The 23,318-nt window shown below is 51.0% G+C and overlaps 6 protein-coding genes across 6 annotated transcripts; 5 read left to right on the top strand and 1 right to left on the bottom strand.

The window, feature by feature from the left end:
* Nucleotides 1–343: 343 nt before the first annotated feature.
* On the top strand, nucleotides 344–2,028 carry PtA15_14A114 (uncharacterized protein; the record flags this gene model as incomplete). Its single annotated transcript, XM_053162797.1, has 7 exons — nucleotides 344–476; nucleotides 566–634; nucleotides 706–761; nucleotides 833–921; nucleotides 990–1,012; nucleotides 1,185–1,394; nucleotides 1,487–2,028. 7 exons carry the CDS (start codon nucleotides 344–346, stop codon nucleotides 2,026–2,028), a joined length of 1,122 nt encoding a protein of 373 aa, XP_053026787.1.
* A 617-nt stretch (nucleotides 2,029–2,645) lies between these two features.
* On the bottom strand, nucleotides 2,646–4,542 carry PtA15_14A113 (uncharacterized protein; the record flags this gene model as incomplete). The annotated part of the gene is made up of 7 exons (XM_053162796.1): nucleotides 2,646–3,305; nucleotides 3,398–3,485; nucleotides 3,573–3,724; nucleotides 3,842–3,990; nucleotides 4,099–4,215; nucleotides 4,296–4,351; nucleotides 4,448–4,542. 7 exons carry the CDS (start codon nucleotides 4,540–4,542, stop codon nucleotides 2,646–2,648), a joined length of 1,317 nt encoding a protein of 438 aa, XP_053026786.1.
* A 1,490-nt stretch (nucleotides 4,543–6,032) lies between these two features.
* Nucleotides 6,033–7,538, top strand: PtA15_14A112 (uncharacterized protein; the record flags this gene model as incomplete). Its single annotated transcript, XM_053162795.1, has 7 exons — nucleotides 6,033–6,265; nucleotides 6,343–6,452; nucleotides 6,562–6,673; nucleotides 6,762–6,790; nucleotides 6,880–6,939; nucleotides 7,020–7,137; nucleotides 7,292–7,538. The coding sequence occupies 7 exons, from the start codon at nucleotides 6,033–6,035 to the stop codon at nucleotides 7,536–7,538; spliced, it is 909 nt and encodes a 302-aa protein (XP_053026785.1).
* Nucleotides 7,539–12,156: 4,618 nt separating this feature from the next.
* Nucleotides 12,157–13,322, top strand: PtA15_14A111 (uncharacterized protein; the record flags this gene model as incomplete). The annotated part of the gene is made up of 2 exons (XM_053162794.1): nucleotides 12,157–12,464; nucleotides 13,166–13,322. The coding sequence occupies 2 exons, from the start codon at nucleotides 12,157–12,159 to the stop codon at nucleotides 13,320–13,322; spliced, it is 465 nt and encodes a 154-aa protein (XP_053026784.1).
* A 2,761-nt stretch (nucleotides 13,323–16,083) lies between these two features.
* Nucleotides 16,084–19,558, top strand: PtA15_14A110 (uncharacterized protein; the record flags this gene model as incomplete). The annotated part of the gene is made up of 8 exons (XM_053162793.1): nucleotides 16,084–16,485; nucleotides 16,552–16,737; nucleotides 16,802–17,680; nucleotides 17,753–17,827; nucleotides 17,887–18,242; nucleotides 18,316–18,659; nucleotides 18,739–19,378; nucleotides 19,489–19,558. 8 exons carry the CDS (start codon nucleotides 16,084–16,086, stop codon nucleotides 19,556–19,558), a joined length of 2,952 nt encoding a protein of 983 aa, XP_053026783.1.
* Nucleotides 19,559–20,749: 1,191 nt separating this feature from the next.
* On the top strand, nucleotides 20,750–23,182 carry PtA15_14A109 (uncharacterized protein; the record flags this gene model as incomplete). Its single annotated transcript, XM_053162791.1, has 12 exons — nucleotides 20,750–21,095; nucleotides 21,214–21,291; nucleotides 21,381–21,526; nucleotides 21,600–21,648; nucleotides 21,720–21,729; nucleotides 21,818–21,891; nucleotides 21,973–22,105; nucleotides 22,195–22,291; nucleotides 22,390–22,403; nucleotides 22,483–22,532; nucleotides 22,598–22,792; nucleotides 22,908–23,182. 12 exons carry the CDS (start codon nucleotides 20,750–20,752, stop codon nucleotides 23,180–23,182), a joined length of 1,467 nt encoding a protein of 488 aa, XP_053026782.1.
* Between the last annotated feature and the right edge of the window lie 136 nt (nucleotides 23,183–23,318).

The raw sequence follows: 23,318 nt of genomic DNA, 5'->3' as shown, positions 1-23,318 counted from the left end.
GCAAAAACATGCCACATAATACTCACCCTTTTTACTTGTTTGTTGCAGGGTCACCTGAGAAATAAGATTGAAGTAGGCGGCCTGATGGACAATCAGCAGCTCCGCAACCGCGACATTCTCTTAAGATCCGTTGAACAGATCTCGATAAACAGTGTTGGATATTAGCAGCAACTTCTTGTACATATGCCGGCCATTTCTCTCAAAAGCTTTCCTTCTTAGATTAACGAAGCAACTCGACTTTTTTCCCCAAAAATTATATACCCGCCTGGCTCTCATTCCTCTACACTTTGTCCATAGACGAGCGGAAATCTATCAAGTCCATCTTTTGGCTGGCAAGGTAAGCATGGGCTTCAGTAGCCACGCCATTTTCGTCAATCTTTTCCTCTTCGCGGGACTGGTTTCTGCCAACTGGGATCCTGCAACTGGCTTTCTACATGACTATCGTCCAACCGCGGCTTGGCAGGCAAAAAACCCACGTAGGCGGCTTCCCTGGTCCTCCAAAGTCTCCCCATGTGCATTTCAATCTCTGATACACAGCTGTTTCTCGTTGGCACTCGTGCTCTAGCTGCGCACCAATCGCCCAACATCCAAGTCTCTGAATGTGCAACTAATACTCGCCTTAAGTACCCAAAAGGCATGTTACGCGATCCACCTGTTCTTTATGCGACAACTGCTTAAACGGTTTTGCTCTTCCATCTCCTACAGTCCAACTATTTGCTTGGTTTCAAGTCAATCACGCGTCAGACGGGAATCACGGCTGTGTGGGTCCACCTCGTTTTTTTCATGAAAAAAACGCAGTAATTCACTGAAATAGTTTGTGTTGACGAAACAGCCGTATGGTACTTGCTACGCCTACGCCGTGAGCCCTGCGCCGGCTGACCTGGAACCCAGCTTTACGGATGGGCATGTTTTTTTCTGGCAGTAAGTATTGTCTCTGATGTTTTTCAGAGCCCTTGTTGATTGTCACCATCTTACCTCATCTCCTTCAGTGGAACAGGCGGACGTCCTGGAAGTGAGTCCAACATTTTACTTATTCTCTTGAAAATTCGTGAACACTGATTGGGTGGATTTGTACATATTTCCTAGCTGGAGCCAAGCCTATCTGTATAATTATTTCATTTTAAAAATTCGAGCCAGCCGATCCAAATTTGACACACGTTTTGTTGTAACTTCCGCTTGTTTAGCCAATCCACAGAGTGGAGCATTCGGCTACGAAGTGAGTTTGAGTGGCAAATACGTCGACGGACCCCCAGATACCCAATCTATGCAGGTTGGACATGATACCAATTATCCTAACTTCGACAAGAGTAAGCTAAAACCGTGGTCACAATCGCAAGTTGATTCTTTCAAAGATTCAGACCAATCCCCCAAGCAACCCAAATGCGGTCGTCCATGTAAGCAAATACATTTTAATAATTCTGAATTTCTCCCCAGCGGCACATCTAGTAGGGAAAACGTTTGTTAAACTCGTTCAAATTTACCACAGGCGAACCAAATAAAGACCCAGGCTCAAAGCCCGGTGCATACGGTGGGTATAAGCCTGCCCCGGCAAGCGCCTACAAGCCACCCAAAGGATGGAAACCCGGTAAAGGAGACACATGTTTCGGCAAAGGAGGTCAACCCATACCAAAGGCGGACAGGACAAAACCCGGAGAAGGATCTCCTAACGGCAACAAGAAAGAAGGCGGCAAACCAGCGACTGACCAAAATAGCAAGAAAGAAGGCGGCAAACCAGCAACTGACAACCCAGCGACTGTCCCAAAGGGCAAGAAGACAGGTGACGGCTCATCGACTGACCCCAGGAGCAAGAAAGACGGTAGCTCAACGACCAAGCCAAAGGACCCAAACCAAGATTGTGCCAAGTTCTGCGGTTGCATTTCGGAGTGTAAAGAGGACAAATCCTGCATCTCCCAATGCGACAACGACAAGAAGTGTTCTCCCAAAAGATGCAAGGAATCGTCTCCATCGACATCTTCTGATTCCAAACAACATAAAAAACCTGTCCGCAGAAAATGTACCTCAGATTGATTTTGAATTGCTCTGCTTTCTTGAGGAGAGCATTTGTAACCTTTTGGTTGTTGTATGAAAAAACTCCATCTTCTCGAAGAAGATTTCTGCCTTTCATTTTCTTGATGAAAAATTTCGCCTTTTCTCTGTGTGTTTATTCTTCTTCTTTCTGTTTCATCCCCCACGCCAAAATCTTGATTCTCACCATTTAGTTGTAATTCAACGGAAATCTGTTTAAAATTGTAAAAATATCATCCTTGAAGTAGGAGTGACATTGTGTTTTCCATTGACATTGCTCTTATGGAGAAAATCTCCTTCTCCCAATCAAAGATGAACATTGAAATGGATTCTGACGCAAGATTTCTCAACAAAACAATTCCTAGAATCATGATATTACTATTGCAAGAGACGCATACCGGGACCGCCTGGCGGCCCACTTGAAAATCGAAATGATTGCTAATCTGTGCTACTAGATTTGTGAAGAATATAGATGAGCCTCGAGATAACAAAATGATTTGGGTATATACTGGTATGCAGGAGGGGTTATGGCTTTGCAAAAGCAGCTACAGACCCAACATTGACTTCGTTGCAAGGAATAAGAAAATGACACGTAACGGAAGCGGTAGAAATGATGGCTGTTAGCCAGAGCCGCAAAATTCGAGAATGTACTTCAGCATTGCATTTCCTTTGTCTTGAGCCTCTTCGATCCGAGGTTTAAAAAATTCAGCGGTTTGCTCAAATCGGGCTTGGTAGAGCTTGAAATCGCCGTAACTGATGCACTGACTCCATCCACGAGCGGCGAGTACGAATTCGCAATCATCAGCACGATAATCAAGGTTGTACACAGCAGCGTGGATCGCCTTGTCTAGCCTTTCTGGCGAATCGAAGAGATGGTAAATCAAACCGAACCACAACCGAAAGACAGGCGTGGCAGCAATATCAAGGTGAAGGAATGGGTTTAACCCAAGTTGATGCCAACAGTCGACGATCGCAAGGATTGTGAGATGACTGTTGGGAGGCGAAGGACCAGCGGCTGGTTCGCCGATCGCGAAATTCATAAAGACCTCTTCCGAAAGAAATATCGGGGGAGGCGATGATCTGGGTGAGCTGTGCGATCCGAAGACATGATCTCGACCAGCATAAACTCTCTTTTTAAGCCCTTCTTCGTCGTTAGATACCATCATGACGAACAGTTCGGTGACTGAGCGAGCGAACTGATCGATTTGCATTCTTGCGATTGGGTTCATTATTGCCAAGCCAGCGTAAACATGCCATTTAGATGAGTATATCCGGAGAGTCTATCACATTTTGACAGATTTAGTCAACGCAAACGGGTTGAAAAGTGAGTGCTTGATGTATTGTTCAGTCGGGAGAAGCGTCCGAGACGCACTATGTTGATTTTCGCAACTTCGATACCACCGATATATCGACCGGAGTCCCATGGGAAGCGGCCAGTCGCATGCCAGGCGGTTCCCATGCTGGAAAATACAATGGTTTGGACAATGGTCAGGATACTGGTTCGACTATGAAAATTTTCAATTATTCTCTAGGAAACAGATGCAAACCTGAGAAAGGCAGCATGTGTGCAAGCCTGAGTATTGGCCATGACCACATCGTGTTCTTCATAGCTAAGTTCGACATATCGACTTCGGAGTGGTGCCAAGATGTCCATCACCCAATGCTTCTCTGCAACCGAGCAACGAAAAGGAATCAAAACCTGATCAACGGATTATCCCGAGGATTTCCGATGATCATCCTTGAAATTGATAAATAAATAGTAGCAATAGCCAATCAAAGTTAAGGATGGTAAAGGGGATAGGATAAGAGAACTGACTAATGCCTGACCATCCGGAGGAATCGAAGGACCATGAAGAGAGTGGATCGAACACACTCTCGTGTCGCTTGGTAAATATTTTTGAAAAGCAGCTTGTTCTGGTGCTTTGACTGATGTTTGCGCTGCCACGATCGCTCCTAGTTTTGTAGCTGTTAAAGAGATGTTCAACCCATCGTTATGGCGAGTGTAAGCAGATCAGGGAAAGAGGCAAGGTCGACTTGAAATCTTTTCAACGTTCTCATGGGAAAACACTCAACATGGTCCGTATTGTTCTACAATCATTTCGATATGTTCGGAATCAACCGAATAAATGATCAAGTCAGATGCTCGACTGACCAAATGACCATCAGCAACCACCGCTACATTCGGCCGATCTATTGACAGAGTACCGTCGATCAACGAACGAGACTCCGGGGGAGGTTCGGACCGTTATAAGGAGCTAGAAAAAGCGTACCTTTGTAGTCGTCTCGTAGCTGGCCGAATTTCTCCGGTCGATCACATACCATTAGCCTAGAGAAAGTTTCAAAATAGAAGAACGAGGTGTGTTAGCAGGTAAGAAAAATGTACAAAAATGGAAGCAATCGAGTGGGTTGGCATATACGTAACTGACAATTACCGGCGCTCGCTAGTCTGTCTGCATACATCCGACCCATCTGGCCCATCCCGATCAAACCAACGACGGCTGGTTGCGAAGGGTGCATCTTGAACTGATAATTTAAGCAGAAGTGTGTTTGTCTGGAAGATGGATAAACAGTTAAGATTTGAACCTGATTGAGCCAGTTGAAGCGCGAATCCGTAGGTTGCAGGATGAAAAGATGCGGGTGTGCAACAAAAGAGGGTTTCACTCTCCACCGCGGGGGACTTGTTAACTTCAAGGCTACATGTTTATGTGTACTCTATGGTTGAGACCACATGTTGATGGAGTAGACCACGAGACTATTCACCAAACATCCACCCCAACTTCCGTGGAAGGGCTGGCCCCTGCTTCCCGCACTCGGGGATCGCCCAGGCCCCAGATTGCAAGTCCACGCTCGGCCACCCACCGCCGCCCGGCGCCGTGCACTTGAAGGGTCATCGCCACCTGCAATGAGACGATATGATCCACCCTGAGGAGGAAGGTTGGGTGCACGCAACACACTTTCCTGAAACGCCAACGCATTTCTAGGTTTTGACTCGGGAGACGCTCCGCACATGTCTTTTGCGGTCCATCCACTTGAGTCTTGGGCCAGCTGGTCGAGCTGTCGATGTTATGGGCGGAAGGCTGTCACATACATCCGGGCGCCGACAACCATAAAATAAACATAAGCTTATCACTTCCGTATTCGCCGAGATCTTGTCTTTTTTTTTTCTGTCTACCCTTGATGAGCAATCCCGCCTTGTTTCTCCAGCACTCACCCGTATGTTGCCGCACCGCTGATTCTGCATGATTGATTGCTGAATACTCCGCTGACGGTCCTGGACCCAATAACTTCCATGGATGGATGAAAACTACACCTTCCTACGAATACAAATCGGAAAATCCACCAAGTAGTGCTCAGCAAGAAAATCCCGCCGAATAAGTTTCGTCGGGGCTCATGCTGGCTCATGCTGATTGGAGTCCATGACCTTTTCAGGGCAAAAAAAAAAACACCCGATCGCTGTTTGATTGACGCAGCTGTTACTGAGCTGGTTGTTCTGGCTTCGCTGCTCCTACTAAAATCTGCGGTCTCGCGCAGTCATCCACAAGCGTTGCCTTGAAATGGGAACTTGGCTAATCTCTCAAGTCGGTGGGACATTTTTTTTCTCACGAGCATCTGCCGACATCTGCCAGAAAACCCAGAAGCGTCAAGAGAGCTCTCCACAATTGAAATTAAACACTGCGGACAAGTTTGTTTACAACTTAACCGCTGGTGGCCAAGCTGATCATTCTCAAGTGAGCCGGCCGCAAATCTCTCCCATTCAGTCATCTCCCTCCATAGTCCACTTGACGATTAACTATAGGGGACTGCACACTTCCCCCTATGCCCATTGCGCTCTCCAGTTGTCCGGCCAAGCCATTCTAAAATCTACCAGGCAAATCATTCCTTATATTCGCTCCTTAAACTATCAGTATATCTTCTGCATCCCTGTCTCAAAAGTTTCCTAATATCACCATTGGACTGTCGTATCGTCAACCCAACACCTTTGATCCATCTCCAACTACCTTTCCAACATGGTTCAAGCTCCATTGCTGCTCCTGCTCACGTCTTGGATTACCCTCACCCAACAGCAAGTCGCTCCTCCAGCTCCCAGTGCGCCACCGACAGTGCCAAACATTGGTGGCTCCGGACCACCACCAGCACCAGTAACGACAGCGCAAGTGGGCCCATGGAAGCCCCCGAGCGGATCCGGCGGACTGCCTCCGCCCTCACTATCTGGGATGGGCCGCCAAATTCGACTCAACAGGTTCGCCAGAACTGCCGTTTTCTTCTGTTCCCCTAGGAACATGATCATCTGACGCAAATGTTTTGTATTTCGATTAGTGCCACCGATTTTTGCATTCTGATGCCCCCGGACCCAACGAAGCAGAACTTAGTAGATGCCGAAGCTGATGCAGTAGCTTATTGTACAAATCCGGTGAATAACACTCGGCGTGAGCATCTTTTCGACTCCGTTTGGTCGCCTTATCCGCACCCTTTCGACCCGGAATATCCTCAACTGATTACCCCCTTTCCTCCTATTCACTGCCCACTGCATTCTAGCTATGCCTGATGGGTTCATCAAGACTTCACATTTCAGACACACCGATAAATATGTCCAGATCTCTGGTACTTACGATCCCTCCAAAATGAATCTTTCTCCAAACGATTGCGGGTCAGTTTTTCTGTTTAATTAATTATTCCAATCAATCTCGTCACTCATATACTTTTGTTTAATTTCTCGTCACCCGCCGCGAAAATAGAGGTGAATATGACAATCATGGGGCCATGGGTCAGTGATGATTGTTCTATTGACCTAGTCGCATTATCCGTCATGACAAGCTGAGAAAATTACAGAATTGATATGATTTTTTTTTCTAGGTGTTGGGAATCCGGTTGGAGCAGCAGTTGACGGGGCGCATGATTTCATGCAATTCATGGGTCAGCAAATCTCTGATGTGTGGATAAATCTGCGGACCCCTTGCTCAACCTGACCCCTTTCCCAAAATTAATAATTGTAGGTGGCTGCGATATTCCTGGCAACGCCGTGTTTTGTTTGAGAGCCTGCCATGGTGACGATTCTTATGAGTACTGTAAGAACACTTATGATCTGATGGGCTGTCTTTGGGTCATGCCTGGGTGAGCCTTCAAATCAAAACACTGGTTGTTCGATACAAATTAAACTGAACTTTTTTACCCGGCATCCCTGTCCTCTCTTTACGTATATTAGTGGTGAGCTAACTTGATTACTGGTCTCGTATACCTATTACTGACCACGATGACTGTCTCTCAGATTACGAGACGCCTGGGTTCTCGAATTGCAACGCGAACTTCGATCTTCCCGTGGGAGCCTATCCGCCACCGGGTCCGAAGACGTTTCACCAAGGGGATCCGACGACACCGCTGCCAGTAGCTGCTCCGGCATCCTCCCAATGTGTGGCGGTCGCCTCGCCGGTCCCACAGGGCGTGACATATTACTGGGCCGGCGGCGCACCAGCCGCGACTGCTACGGCCACTCTCAACGGCAACGGCAACTCTAACTCGAATTCGGGGTCCAAGAACGGCGCCAAGACTGGGGCTGCTTCCCCGCGGAGGACTCCGGTCAAGAACGAATCTCAGTTCTTCCCCGCTGCTACTACAATCGCCCTTTGTGCTGGTTTATTAATGGTTCTAGCCTTTTAACATCTTCGCGCCTTCCTCTTCGTCTCAGACAACCTTTTTCGCTCTACCATCCCTACAACACAATTTGTTCAACTGTTTATGCTTGGTATTATTCTCTTCGTTCCTCTATTTGTGGGATCGCTATGTCTTGGTATTTTGAGTAGTTTCGTTTTTTACGTACCGTCTTCGTTCAGTTATTCCAGTATCTATCATCCGCGATTCCGAGCCATGTATTTAAGTAATGGCTGTTTTTATCTGCTTGTTCACAAGTCATCCGCCCATCATTGTAATGCCAATAATACTTATCAAGCACTTTGGGAGAATGAACTTTTAGTGTATGTCCCCTGTGGTGATCACATACATATGTGATCACAACAGGGGACATACACTTTTGCAAGTTGGTGTTCCAGTTAATTCTTGAACACTCAGTTGTAAATGTGATCCCCCCCAAACCTGCTTGAATGTTTTTTTAAAAGTTGGTGTCCAAAAAAAGCCTTTGATTCCCATTGGACACTATCAATCAAGATTTTACAAGGGACAGTTGCATACTTTTAGTGTCCATTGGATGCTTTCAGAGGCATCCAAATGATGCTCAGTGCCCCAGGCATCCACTGGATGTTCCCCAGGCATCCTGGGGACACTTTTCGGTTGAAATTGTCCAAGGTATATTGTGGGCCAATTTCATCCAGTCTACTCTCATTCTTTCCGCAGCTTTGCAGGAGGGCTGGGAATTATCTTTGATTCCCAGCCTGTCTTTTCTTTTTGACTTGTTGAGCAATTATTCTTTTTGACTTGTTGAGCAATTATTCTGCCTTGCGTAGTTTGAATGGCCCAGGGTGGCCCAGCAGATATTCCACTAACTCCACTGTGATGAACAAAAGTGGTCCCTGCACCCGACTTTAACCCGGAATCATCTTGGAGCGGCGAAGTTGGGTGATCTGGAGAAACTCTGCTCTGCAGCTCCGCCGCGTTGTAGGGCTCTGAGTGGGATAAATAAAGTAAAGCTCTGCAGACGTAAACCATAAAATAAAGCTCCACCGCATAAAGAAGATAACTGCACCACAAAACTCCGCAAAACCGCAAGAAAACAGCTGTAAAGCAAGCACAATCATAACACATAAAGCAAGTCCACAAAGTAAAAGAAGCACAACAATCCGCAAAGTAAAGTAAAACTGTAAGAAGAGAGTCTGTGGGGAGTATCATGCAGAATCCTCCTTCCCCTACCACCAGGAAAAATATATTGTCACCAGACATCAGGTGACATCAAGCAACAATGACTGTCACTTTGTTCCTGCTCTGGTGCTACCAAAACTAGGACACAATGGCCCCTGTGTTTCCTACAGGGGGCTGTCCATGTGGCCAGCTACGCTAACCGTAGAGTTAACGTGGCGTAGCGTAGCGGAATTCCGCTAAATTTTAGCGTAGCGTTAGCGAATTGTGCCTTCTCTGCGCTAACACTACGCGCAAAGGGTGCGCAGCTAATTTAGCTGTTAGCGTAGCGTTAGCGCAGATGCGCGCAATTGCGCTAACGCTACACACGCAGGGCGCAAAAGAGCGCGCGCTAAGGTGCGCCACAGTGCTTTTAGCTGAAAAAAAGGCATTTTTTCCGCTAAAAGCGCTGTAGCGCAGCGTAGTGACTGTAGCGGCGCGCTAACACTAACAAACAATTGGTACGCTGTTAGCGCCGCTGAAAATTAGCGCAGCGTAGCGGCGCTAACAGCGCGCTAACGCTACTCAAAATGGGCGGGCGCTTTTTGCCGCTACGCTAACGCCAAGTGGCCCTGTAGCGTAGCGACCCACTGTTGCTATGCAACTGGTGGGTAGCTCATTGGACTTAGCCTGATGTCACCTGCAGTCTAGTGATAGTTTATTTTTCCTGGTGTGCACCGTGTTTTTATAGAGAAAAGGAAGAGAACTAAAAGATATCCTCCGCCCACCGCCCGCGCACACCATCCGCTAACTCTGTTCACACACGCACACTTGTCATCCGCCAAGTGCTATACACACACCCATGTCATCCACCAAGCTCCGCTCTGACGCTAACTACTGTTGTCTCCACCACTTGCCTTTGACCGCCATCAAACTCCTCTCCCTAGCTTCCACACCCCTGACGGGCCGCCCTTTTGGCTGCCACGGCTTTCCTCAATCACCACCTCCGCTGGCCAGCTCAGCCTGAGTCTAGTTCCGCCGTTGAGCTCCGCGCTCCGCTGCCTTCAGTTGTGCGCTCCGCTCTGCTCCGTTCCGCACTGTCAGTGGACAATTTGGCATGTGTTCCAGAATTGATCACCACATCGCAAGTCAGGATAGGGGGGTTCTAGCTCCCTGCTCTAATTCCCCTGACTCCCTGCTAGGCAGTCTGAGTGCAGATGGGAGGTGAGAGGATTAGAGGGGGTCCCGCCTCCTCAGTAGGACGTAGGAAGCTCCCCCTCTATGGGAATGCCAAGCAATAAGGTCTGAGCCCGCGGGCAGGTGGGACTCCTCACTGGGTGGTTGGGTGGGGCCAAAATGCTCTCTGCTGGCATGCAGAATGGTACACACAGAGTCGTCTTTCAGTTTGCGGTGCGGCTGTGCGCGGATGGCCTCAAGATGTTTGAGGCTTTTCAAGATCAAGAGGGCGGACCCCCTTGTATGTACAGCAATGTCAGAAAAGCTTGCGGGTTCGCGAGGCTGAAAATCCGACACACACACATTTTCATTTCAGCCCCCTGCCCTGTATGCCCTTCCAAATCTTTGATTTCTTCCCAATCCTTCCCTCTCTCCATCACCTCTCTCTCTCTCCCTCCTTCCCTCCCCGACCACCATGCCCCCCGGACCTCCCTCCCCCTCCACGAAACCTAACCAAAACCTAACCTCCCCCCAACCGGTACCACCGCCTGTCCCGCCGGCCGCCCGGCGAACCAAATCCCCATCCGCCGACCACCCAGCAATAACCGCTGACCGCGCCAGCAATATTGCCTACGCCCCCAGCGATACCCCATACCAGGTTTGTCCCCCATCCCCACCCAATTTTCCCCTGTCGCCAAAAGCTGCTAACTCACCCAACTTTTGACCGCCGCTCCTCCCACAGGCCTATCACAAAGACCGTGTCCAATCAAGCCCAATCCATTCATCCAGAAAAATCGTTGTGAGTTACTCCCTGTGATTCACCAAATTTCTTCGCAGGCAGATGCTGATACATAGTTCTATTGGTCCTGAACACCAATTCAGCCAATGGCCAACAGATCAACAACCAACCACCAAGCAACTGATGATTTCTTCACCCTCACCCGCCGGGTTGGTGCCAAACGTGATCCGCCGGACTACACTCCCAACGGCACCGCAGAGGACGCGCCCCAGGAATCTCAACTTGGCCCCTCGCAGGCGCCAGAGGGGCAATCTTGCAGGTTGTTCTATGAAGACTCCGATGGCGAAGATCTGGCGAGCCCCTCAATCGAAGCTTCCAACTCCGCCAATCAAAACCCTCCAGGCCCCCCTGATGGCGGGAATCCAAATGCTACTGCTGCAAATGCCCCGGGCCCGAGGCCCATCCAGATTCTCCACCACGTCTACATGCGGACCGCGGCCGGCCAGCTCTCCCAAGCCGCCAATGCAAGAAATCCTCCGGCAGCAGCAGCGAAGGAATGGGAACGAGTGCTTCCCAGGGGCACCGCGGTGCTCCTGACTGACATTGCAAATTCAAACTGGGCAACATTCAAACTCGACGCCGTGGATGCCGTCGACAAAACGATTCCTCTCCTGGGGGCGCATCTCAAGAGCCTCAACGCCCAGGGCCTGCTAAAATGGCAGGGGATAATAATGAAGCACTTGACATACAGTGCCAAATTGAACGCGATGATCACCACCGACGGCGACTTTGCGCCCTTTGTCTCTGCGGTGTTGGAGAACCCGCTCTCCAAAGTGCAGGTCAAGATAACAATGAATGACCCGCGTAGGGCTGCCCAAGAGCAACAGCAGGTGAGTTTCTTTCCCATGATCATCCTGCTGGCTGGCCGTGATGGTATGCTGACGTTCAAAATTCACAGGAACGGGCACAACAAGATACCCTTGCCATGAGCTATGGCCCAGAAGACACTCGACTCGCGTTGGAACAAGCGCAGGCCTGCCTTGTGGTGAACGTAAGTACACTCCCCTGATTTCCCTCTCTTGCATCCGCGGGCCGCCGACTGACGTGTGTTTTTCTCCTCAACCAGCCCAGGGCAGATGTAAATGCCGCAAGGAGGTTGAGCATCCTGACGGATTTGACCCGACACCTGATCGCCAGGTATGGGGGCAATGCGGAATCGCTTCGGATCCAGCACCCTCAGGACCCATCCAGGTCGATAAGGGTGAACAGGGAATGCCTGCACACCTGGAGCCGGGCCCTCCTCCACAATGCCCGCGGGGTAGACTTCGACAACCCACCACCTGGACCAGAATTTGTGGTTGAAAACGTCCGCGTTCACACCCTGGCCGACTTGGCTGCGCAACAATCAGCCCGCCTCGGCCGGCACAGACAAGATGGTCCTACTGGCAACTCTATCAGCCCCGCTCGCTCAGCCAATCCCTCCCCCCGCGGTCGCGCCTCCGGCCCCGCTGTCGGCGATGCTCGTCCAAACCCGTCTCGCTCCCCAGATGGCTCCACGGCTTCCCCCCTGGCCAGCCGTGGGCCCATCCCGCACCCCGCGGCCGCCGCCCGCGTATTCCTCCCAGCCCGTGGGCCCTCGGCCCCTGGAGGTCGGGTCTTCTCTGCCCCGCGCATTACGTCCACGGGCCGAGTTATCCCTCCACGCCTCGTCTCCAACCCGTCCCCAACGGCGGCCGCCTCTGTCCCTGTGCAAGCCGCGGAGACGGCCACGGTGTTGGGACCCTCTCCGAATCAGTAGGATTCTCCCACCCCTGCGAACGGGGCACGTCACGGTGTGCAGATGGCCCGTGGACACGATTCAGACAAGCTGGAATCCTCACATCCCGAGGATTCCTCCTTCTGCACGGCTCCCAACACCCGTGCCCCCAGCCCCGCCGGGTCCGAAATCGAGGTGTTATCTGGTCCTCCGGCTGGCGAGCTTCGATCCCCGGCCCACAAGATACTTCGCAGCCCTGCAGGCGATGGGATTGCTCATACAATCAGTTGCTTAAATTTTGGCAGGCCACGATCCCCACCCTCTTCCTCCCCAACCCGCAAGCTACCAACGTCAAGATCGGACTCTCTGAGCTCGTGGATTAGCAAGAGCAGCCCGGAAGACAGGCTCCGCCTCAATGCCTTAGGGACCGCCCTGACGATTGAGGAGTTCCTCTCTTTGTGCAACTTTGACAAAGACGACCCCGTCCCCAGGGCGCTGATCAACCTGGCGCACATCCGACGATGGGATTACTTCCTCGATACAACCCCGGCGGAATTGCAATCCCTCAATTTCCCCTTGCCAATTGCCTCACAATTGATGAAGGGTGCGCAATGGTTGGTGGCCACTCACACTGAGTCCGCCACCAACCCAACCAATCCGCAAACTCCGGCCCCGTCGAGTTCCAGTGCCGCCCAAAGCAACATCGAATCCGCAACTGGACCGCCAGTGGCCTCTGGCTCGGGCTCCCCACCAAGCCCAAGGGAGGAACTCCCCTCTCCATCGCAGCCCGTCGACCCTGAGGGATCTCCCGCACAACCCATGGGCCCCTCCCCGGAAATCTGAGGACCAACCCCAGGACCGCCTAAGTAAACCCGGTGGTAAGTGGCACAGCCAGTGGCGTGTCTTTCTTTTTGTTTTCCCATTATCCGTCATATCAAAATGTCTTCCCCATGCTCCTGTCACATGCGGAGCAAGCACCCCCTCCCCCCGCATAGCAATGCAATAGTCATAAGTTCTTCATGATTTGCGTGAGCTGCCCAAAAAAGGCTCTCTGTGAGCTCCCCAATGTATTCTTGCGGCGCCCCTGTGAGGTCTTAGCAAGGTGAGCTTCCACCTTGCTAAGACCTTGCTTGCTAAGTCCTCCATTCTCGCGGCGCCCCGTGAGGACTTAGCAAAAAACCCCAAGAAGGTACACGCTCACTTTGCTAAGTCAAGTCCTCTATGCACGCGGCGCCCCCATGAGGACTTAGCAAAAAACCCCAAGAAGGTGCACGCTCACATCGCTAAGTCCTCTATTCTCGCGGCGCCCGCGTGAGGACTTAGCGGAAAAACACAAATCACAATCATTTTTAATCTCACAGGCAAAAGCCTATGAAACAAAAGAAGGAAAAAATGAGGGCCCAAAGCGCCCACAGAACCTCCGGCTCATCAAATTGCATTGGGGACAGCCCCCGGGGCCCCATTGTCTTCCTCAGGTGCATTGATGATCCCTTCCCCTTGGGCCCCCGCTGAATACCCGCTGCCCAAGAATAGTCCTCTCATCAACGCTGGGGTCACAATTGTGGGCAAGAAGTCCTTGATGATCTCGGCGTCCGCAATAGTACCGGTCAATATCTGATGCCGTTTGATCTGAGACTTGAGGACGGAGAAAACTTTTTCAATCGGATTGAAATCGGGGGAATATGCACTGCAAAAAAAACTGTGTCAACTGTGAGCAGTTGACATGTGGCAACTCTGAGGAAGCTTGTGGTGTTACACCAGCCTTACTCAAGGTTTGACTCAACCCAAGCTTCAATGCACAGTCACTGTGCACCTTGCACAGTGACTGTGCCAACAAAGGCACTTCTGCATTCATGTGGAGTTACAATGGCAGCTTGGCTTGAGTATCCTGCATGTCAACTGCAAGCAGTTGACCAAGTTATTTTTGCAGTGATGGCGGCAAGTAAATCAAGAGGATGTTGGCCGCTTCGCATATCTCTGCAATTCGACCGCCGTGGTGGATGCGTGCATTATCCATCACGAGAATACTGTTTCAACCGGGGAATGGGTTCATTTCCGGAACCTGCAGGCGCCAGCCGTGTCAGTGCGGGGGCAGGCAACATAAGAGTTACAGGCCGCTTACCAAGACCTCCTCAATGAAGTACTCCATATCAATGCGGCGCATTGTTCCTTCTTGAGCAATGGTTGCGAGCAACCCATCCAACAAGACTGCAGGCAGCACTGAGATTCTAGGAGCTCGGAGGGGCCTGGAGAGCCTAGAAGTGCGCCGGCCACGAAGCGCCCATGCACGGTCCCAAGAGTGTGTCCCAAGGGAGACCCCGCACTCATCTGATAACATAGCAAAACAGGGCAAACGGCATCAGCTATTCACCGGTCTGGTGAAACAACAAGCAGCCTGACAGCACTGACCAACAAATACCAGGTATTCCGGGGGGTACATCCCAATGTGGTCGGTATAGGCCGCGCGATGCCCCTCAGACTGATCAGGGTGTACAGTCCTTGCTACCTTCTTCGTCAGAAGAAGGCTCCTGGTTAATTCCTGGTGAATCGTGCTGATGGGGTGGCGAGTGCCGGTCATAGCTTTGATATGCCTCTGGATCTCGTCAAGATACAAAGTGGGCTCCGCGGCGAGGGCGTCCAGCACAAATTCGGCCTCCTCACAGGTGAAGGCCAAAGGACGGCCCCGATCCTCGTAGAGAGCCGGATCTCGGACCACATCACGCGTCTGGCAATACAAATCGTTCCACCGTTGGAGCGAGTCGGGTGAGACCTTCTGAAATAACGTCTTGTTGATCTGGTCGAGTGACAAGCCCCGCGAGGCCATTTGGACCACGATGAATTTGACGTCTCGGGCGTATCTGACATAAACCATGACTGGGGAGGTGATGTCAGCGCTGGGGACCGTGAGGGGTGCGGGGGAGGTGACTCACTGGCCTTAATCCGCTTGAATGGGTCTTTGAAAAGAATGTCGTTGGTCTGCAGTTGTCGGGGCTAGTTAGCTTGGCGACAGGGGAAAATTGGGTGGGGATGGGGGACAAACCTGGTATGGGGTATTGCTGGGGGCGTAGGCAATATTGCTGGCGCGGTCAGCGGTTATTGCTGGGTGGTCGGCGGATGGGGATTCGGTTCGCCGGGCGGCCGGCGGGACAGGCGGTGGTACCGGTTGGGGGGAGGTTAGGTTTTGGTTAGGTTTCGTGGAGGGGGAGGGAGGTCCGGGGGGCATGGTGGTCGGGGAGGGAAGGAGGGAGAGAGAGAGAGGTGATGGAGAGAGGGAAGGATTGGGAAGAAATCGAAGATTTGGAAGGGCATACAGGGCAGGGGGCTGAAATGAAAATGTGTGTATGTCGGATTTTCAGCCTCGCGAACCCGCAAGCTTTTCTGACATTGCTGTATTTGCCGCCTTTTTTCTGCGTCTAGTAGTGCGCGCGGCTGGGCGCAGGGCTGCCATGTCACAGCCGCAACGTTTGTGTGGAGGCTTACGTCAGCATGCTTGGCAGTGGGAATATGACATCATTGGAAATCCGAAGTTGCTTCTCCCACTCCGCCAGCATCCAACCAGCCACCCACCAGCCACCCACCAGCCACCCAGCACCCACCCAGCACGATGAACACCCCCATCTCCCCCAGCTCATCCTCCTCCTGCCAGCCATCCTCAGCCAACACCCAGGCCACCTCGCTCCACCACCAGCAGCAGCAGCAGCAGCAACTACTCCACCCACAGCCACAACACTACTCGCCCTCATTCGACCAGACCAACCCCATCGGAATCACCCCGCAGCTCACCCAGACCGCACCCGAACTCACCACCCTGCCCACCATCCTCATCACCTACAAACACCCCAGCTCAGCCAACCCGCGCTCGGTCAAGGCGCGCATCGACAGAAACGTGCCCCTCGATGAAGTCATCCGCCAGCTCTGCCGATCAACCCAGCTCGCACTCGACGAGCCCGCGGAGATGTTCTGTCTGCGGGATGCCTCGAACAACGAGCTGATCACCCCTGACAACGTATGTAAGAGCAACTAAAACTAGCCATCCATCCAGCCTTCTCACTCCTTCTATCCACAATCCCAGGTCTTCAGCAAGATCGAAAACGGGCTGGGCTCACTCAAACTGGTCAAGTCGCCGACCATCGAAGCACGCGACATTGCCGAAAAACTCGCGTCCGTCAACCTCACCGAATCCAACCAAGCCCAGCAGAATCAGGACCATCTCAAAGCAATCAAACTGCCGCTGTTCAGCCTAAAGGACTATCTAAGAGTTTGCCATCTTCTCATCAAAAAAACACACACACGTATACTCACCAAAAAAAAAAAAACTACAGGAACCTGAATTCTCTAGCGAATTCCAAGAAAGAGGCGGCTCGCGTGAACTGCTCCGACTATGCAAAACGTCAACCGGCAATACCTTGGCCTACGCACTCTCAGCACTCAAAGTGATGATCGATCAATCGACAGCCGAACAGCGCAGACGATGGGAACCGATCCTGGCCGACCGGCTCGTCACCCTGGTCATCAGCAACGCCCCCATCAATGTCCTCAGACCCACCACCGCCATCCTCCAGAAATTCATCGCTCACGACTCGTCTGCCTCCCCCCGACTAGCCTTCGGGGCCATCTGCGGCGTGCTCGAGGCGGCCGGGGATAAGGAAGATCTGTTCTGTTTGCTGGCCCGCCGGATAGGCTCCGGATCCACCTCCGACTTCAGCCTCTCCCAGGTGAGCTTCGCACTCGTCAACGCACTCATGCGAGCAGCCCTCTGGGAGGACGCCCGGCAGGACTATGTGGGCTGGTTTATGGAGCGCATGGAGCGTGCAGGCATTCGCAGAGCGGTGCTGAGGCTCGGCGAGGGGCGGGCAGACGAGGCGTTCGACGAGGTCGAGGCGGACATCCTCACCTTCCAGCGAAACCTGGTGCTCATGAACCGTCGGCTGATCCGGACGACCGTCAACTCGGAGTGTGCAGAACATGTCGAGCAGCTCATGGAGATGGCCAGCCGGGCCCGCGAGCTCGATGCCCGCCATAACGCGAGCAGGGAGGAGGGCGACGAGGAGCGCACGGGTGAGGACGAGCTGGAAGCACGGAAGTGGAAGACGCTCGGCTTCGACTCGGCTAACCTGCTCGACGACTTTGAGAAGGTCGGCGTCTTGGGCCTCAAGTTGATGTTCAGATTCATGACCACCCGCGCAGCCGAATTCGACAAGGTATTTATGTTGCTGCTCATCAGTGTCCACTTCTCTATATCTCTAATCTATGGCTGAGATCATATCCATCAGTTTATTGCCGAACAATTACTCAAGCCTGACGGGCGAAGATGTCCGTTTGCAAAAGCATCGAATAAATGCACCGAAGTAAGCGCGCCATCTCCAGGGGAAGGTTGATGTGCCGAACTGATGATGTTCTCCAACAGATCCTTATCGACCTTTACGAGTGGAATGTAGCCGATGCCCAAGCCGATCAACTGATCACCGTCTTCAAGCCGTTCATGCTCAACTACCCCAAACTGCACCATTTGGCCCTAGATTTCTTCAAGCTGATGTGGAATGAATCCGGCGCAACCACGAATGATTTCGAACGGGTCGGAGTCCTCGTCCGAAGCCATCTACGAAACGCGCTGAGGAATCTGGAAGACTCCAAAGGATCCGTCAAGATCAGTTGGATGAATCTGGTCAGAGAATTCGAGAATGGCGAGTACATGAAGGTCCGTGATCGGCAGATGCAGGAGTTGGCCATGGAGGATAGCATGTGGAATAAAACCCCCGTTAGGTACGCCGTTTGCTGTCTTCTCTCACAAAATAAATCATTGGCCGTGGAGCTGAAGCTCTGGGCAATGGAACAGGAATTTAAGGGGAAAACTATACCAAAACGCGTTCGAATTCGTCAAGACACAACGGATCAACACCTTACTAGCAGGCTGTTGGTTTCCGCACTATCCGGAGCGCATCGCGACGACTAATTCGAACCATGGGAGCAGCAAATTAGGCTTTTCGGTGCCCAGCTTGCGCGCTCATTCTCAATTCAGTAACTCGAAAAACAGTAATGTGTTACTTGATCCGAGCCACAACAATATCGTCCCGCGATGGAGGTTCTATCGGTTGGCGCCGAACAAGAAGCATCTGCATTACCTCGAGACTCAGCAGCCTGTGCCCGTGTCAAGCGGCGTGGAAGAGCTGCCAGACCGAAGTGAGTTTTTTTTTTATCCATTTTTTTTTTTTTGCTGATGGTCATTAGCTGACTAGAGAGTTCTTTCTCCTCGACCCAGTTGATGTGTCGCTGATTACGTCGATCCTGAGCGGCTCGGGGACGAGCAACAGTTCTTCGAAGCAGCAGCAGCAGCAACAACAAGCGCGCGAAAGCAGCCAAGAGAACCATCCCTACCTCGACCGTCGACCATCGTCGCCGCGCCGGGTGAGCAGCACGTCGTCGTCGAGCGCCAGCGACAGCTTCGTCATGCTCGCTACCAACGAGGCCCATCCGAAGAAGGCCGGGCAGGCCACCACCGGCCAGCTCCATCACGCCAGCATCTCGCTCATGAACGGCGACCATCTCCTGCTCCGTCTGTTCCCTTCCAACACACACATCTACAGCGAATGGTTCGATGGACTCAACCTGGTCAAGTCGATCACCTCTCACATCCCCTTCCGTCCCCCCGCGGTCTCCATCGACCACCCCCACGACCCCGCCTCATCCTCCTCCTCCCCGCTCATCAGCACATCCCTCGCCCCTCCCCTCAAACCGCCCCACTCAAGCTCTCAACAGTACTCCCTCAACTCCGTCCCCATGCCCAACGTCGAGGGCACTATGACCACCCAGGAAACCGCCGAGATCGTGTACAGCTTGACCCAGATCGGGACGATGATCAAGTTGCTCGACCTCACCGGCGAACGCGTCGACGTCCCCAAGTACGTCTTCCCCTCCCTCTTCCCCCTCGCTTTTTTTTTTTCTGGGGCTGGTGTTGATCGCTGCGTGCTCGGGTCTTTCCCCCCCTTTATCTCCTTCGGCACGGACGCAGTCAGTTGAATGTGCCCCCGGTGCCCCTCAGTAGTAACTTCTTTTACGCGAGCGAGGGCCAGATGTTTTGATCGATGCATCCTCATCGACATCGCTCTCTCTCTCTCTCTTCCCGTCTCCCGTCCAATCATCCTTCCTGCCCCCCCATCTACTTATCCAAGCATTTCCTCAACGCAACATGCCCATCATCTCCTTTCCTTCTGGTTCTTATGCTCTCTTTCTCTGCATCCGTCTAGAGAGTCTTACCTCGTTCTTTGTTCTGACCCATGCTCTGGTTGTGTATGGGGCGTTGTAAATATATGAGGCGGTGTCGAGGTGGCTTGCCAAAGTTTGTACTCCTGCAAACACCCGGAGATCTCATCTTTTCACCTTATTTACATACATGGTTATATCCGTCGTTTCGCGGACTCTCAGGTCCTGTCCAAGGGTTATGTACTTACGTCAAGTTATTACACACAATTTTTAAAATGCGGGGCTTTCAGTGGACGGCTGCATGTCACTTCGCAGGCTTGGATCCTCAATGATGTTGGTACCCGAGAAGTCTAGATTCTTGCACGGAAACCTAGCTTATGAAGCTCTACAACGATCCCGGGAGGCCCCCAGATAGGTATCATAAACATTTAGACTACGGGCAAACCTCCTTTGGGTGATTTTTTGAGCTGTTCTTCCTTATTGGTTACAAAAACTGGAAAATGTTATGAAATGATGGTGATAAACACCTATCATGAACCCCTATCACATATTGTACGTTATGACTTGTCCAGCTGGGATTCGCGGGGAAGCTGTACATAGCGCTCTGACTGGCTATCTGTCAAGTGGAAAGATTCCGATAGCGATGGCCATATCGGTGCTGGTATGTTTTTATACATTCTGAAATTTGTTTCAGCGATTAGAACACCAAATGCGCCCTCTGTGTTGGATGGAGACCCCGTTTCACAGTCCCACCGAGAGGCAGGCTCATACATCCCCAGCAGCATGTATGCTGGGATCAATTCGACTGATATGGCCCTGGGCGTTGGGGAGAGGTTTCGTTGGGGAGCAGAGCCTTGAGGTATATCTTAAAACTCCTGGGTCCCTGCTGGTTCCCTCGGCCACTGGCACTCACCGGCACTGCCCCCACTCTTCCTCTCTCTTCCAACTTCCTGCTCAGGAAAAGAGATAAGAAACAAAGAGATAGAAGAGGTTGAAGGTGCCAGTGGTGGTGTGAGCAAAGCATTCCAGGGAATCGGTTTTGAATTTGTGCTTGCTCTAGGAAGAGAAAGATGGCCGACCCGATGCCCGATCATCAGCTCTCGTTACACGAACTCACGACATTCCATTATAACGCGAAGGATGATACCCACGTATCATCGGGCAACACGATATCCAACAGGCCGAAGATTACGAGCTACAACTCCAACGACCTCAACCCGAACTACGACCACCTCAAGCACACTTCTCCAGACTTCCAAAATGACGACGATAATGGTCTGCGGTCGGTCCAGTCGTCGACGATCCCGAACACTTTATCATCCAAAGACCGCGAGAAGATCTTGGCGCCCATAGATGGAGGGTTTTTGGCATGGAGATTCATCTTTCTTTCGTTCTTGGTCGAAGGTTATGTCTGGGGTTGGTCCCATCCCCTTTGGTATCCTCTTGAAATCTCCTTCTGGGGCGCCATTTCTGTTGCCCCCATGCATGTGTCCTGATCAACTGTGATTATTCTCTGGTTGCTTTTTTTGGTCAGGAATCCCACTGTCGTTTGGGGTCTTTTTAGACTTCCATCCATACTCCCAAATGTCATCCACAATGGCCGCCATCATCGGTCAGTCCCTGTTTTTGCTGCCACATCTTCTTAAACAAACCCGCTGAATCTTCCAATTGCTATTAAAACTTTTTCCAATGATTACAAAGGGACCTTATGCACGGGAATCTTGTACTGCATTGGCTCGATCGTCCTTTCATTGATGGAAAACATACCCAAGTCGGCGGTATATTTACCAACAATTGGAACGATAATTTGTAGTGGATCGTTTTTAGCTGCATCTTATTCGACAAACGTAAGTCATGTGAAACGTATTACTGATCTGCTTGGTCTAACCTACCCTGACTACCCCATGTTTTTCTACATAGGCGTGGCAATTGCTATTGTGTCAAGGTATTCTGTACGGGATTGGTGGAGGTAAATCTGATCCTTTCTATGAAAACCCGATGATAGAGGCGGCCTCAGACTGATTTTTCCCCCAATAACAGCCCTTCTATAGTAAGACTAAAATATCAATTGGTCATCGCTGCCTTTTTTACTGGAACAGAAAGGAACAAAGGTCTAAAATGGAGTCTTGTATTTTTAGCTATCCAGCACTTTTCTTTCTCTCTGAGTGGTGGGTTGTAAAGCGTGGCCTTGCTGGCTCTATAATGTTTGCCGGTGAGTTTGAGAGCAGCTCATCATTTATCACCTCACAGCCGCGATCATCAATCTTCTGAATAATCTTTCAATCACTTCAAGGTACCTCTGTCTTTGGCCTGATCATCCCGCCTGTTCTCGATTGGTCTTTAAAGAAATATGGGACCCCCCAGACTCTTCGCGGACTTGGAGCAGCATTCCTCATTGGTATGGCACCAATCTTGCCTTTCTTTCGGTAAGCCAAGATATTCAACATAACCCTCCTTGAGGAAGTTTAAAAACCCGGCTTCTTTCGCTAATCATGCTCTAGTCATTCATTAATAGCGGTCGATTGCCCGTGTCTGTCAGACGGCGTGCACCAGCCGCTCCGACCAGAAAATATTTGAAGAGGCCAATTTTTTGGGCATTCACTTGCTTAAACGTCTGTTCTTTCTCCAATTTCCTTTCGACATCCCCCCTTTCCCTTTCGAATAACAAGTTTTCAGATGGCTAACATGTTGTTATCGTGGCAAATCATAGTTGTTGCAAAGCTTGTAAGTATTTTTTTCCTGATATTTCCTCCTTCATCAATCAAGAGTGGGCACCGATCGCTCCAACCACTCGGAATAATAGGTCTTTTTTCGTGCCGACCCTGTACATGCCTACCTACGCCACATCGATTGGTAAGATCCGTCCATTTCCCTCCCAATTTTCAAGTCCCCTGAACGTTTTGCACCTTGTGAGACAGGCAGCCCCGGAGGGATCGTCCTTGGTCTTTTTGCAGGCTCGAGCATCATCGGCCAACTGTTGACCGGAGCTTTGAGTGATCACTATGATTTAAGCTGGATCATAGGCGTAACTTCTGTCGCGAGTTCAGTTAGTATTTTTGTTTTATGGGGACACTCTGATGGGTTTGCTATGTTGGCGGCATTTGCCATTGTCTGTAAGTTTCTTCGCTTCTTTCAATCGTTACAGCGAGCGCGTTTTTACTGCTACATACCATGGAAAATGAAGTACAATCTGAATCAAATTTTGGTTTGTTGGATATATGAAATCAGACGGAATAAGCGCCGGAGGATTTTCCTGCCTTTGGCAAAGATTTGCAATGATCATTGCTCCGTCAGAGCCAAATTCGGGAAGCTTGGTCGTCTATTTTGCGACCAGTCGTGGAATCGCCAACGTTCTAACGGGACCGATTGCTGGAGCGTTGTTACAAAGTTCCCCATCAACCAAAGCCGGATACAAATCCTTAGTATATTACAGTGGTTCATTGATGATCCTTTGCACTATTGGTGTCTCCATTAAGGCTCTCTATCGTATCATGAAAAATTGATTCATCCTTTCTGCCTCTCTTTGGGTTTTCAAAACGAAATCGGGAATAATAACATTGTACTTTAGGAGAAGAAACAGTTTCTGATTTGTGCTATGGAGTCACTTTTGTTAGCAAGAGGATATATTAGATATGTTTT

Source organism: Puccinia triticina, chromosome 14A, assembly GCF_026914185.1.
Source record: "Puccinia triticina chromosome 14A, complete sequence".
Taxonomy (NCBI): Eukaryota; Fungi; Basidiomycota; class Pucciniomycetes; order Pucciniales; family Pucciniaceae; genus Puccinia; species Puccinia triticina.
Note: the sequence above shows the minus strand (reverse complement) of the source record. Positions and strands in the feature narration are given on the sequence as shown.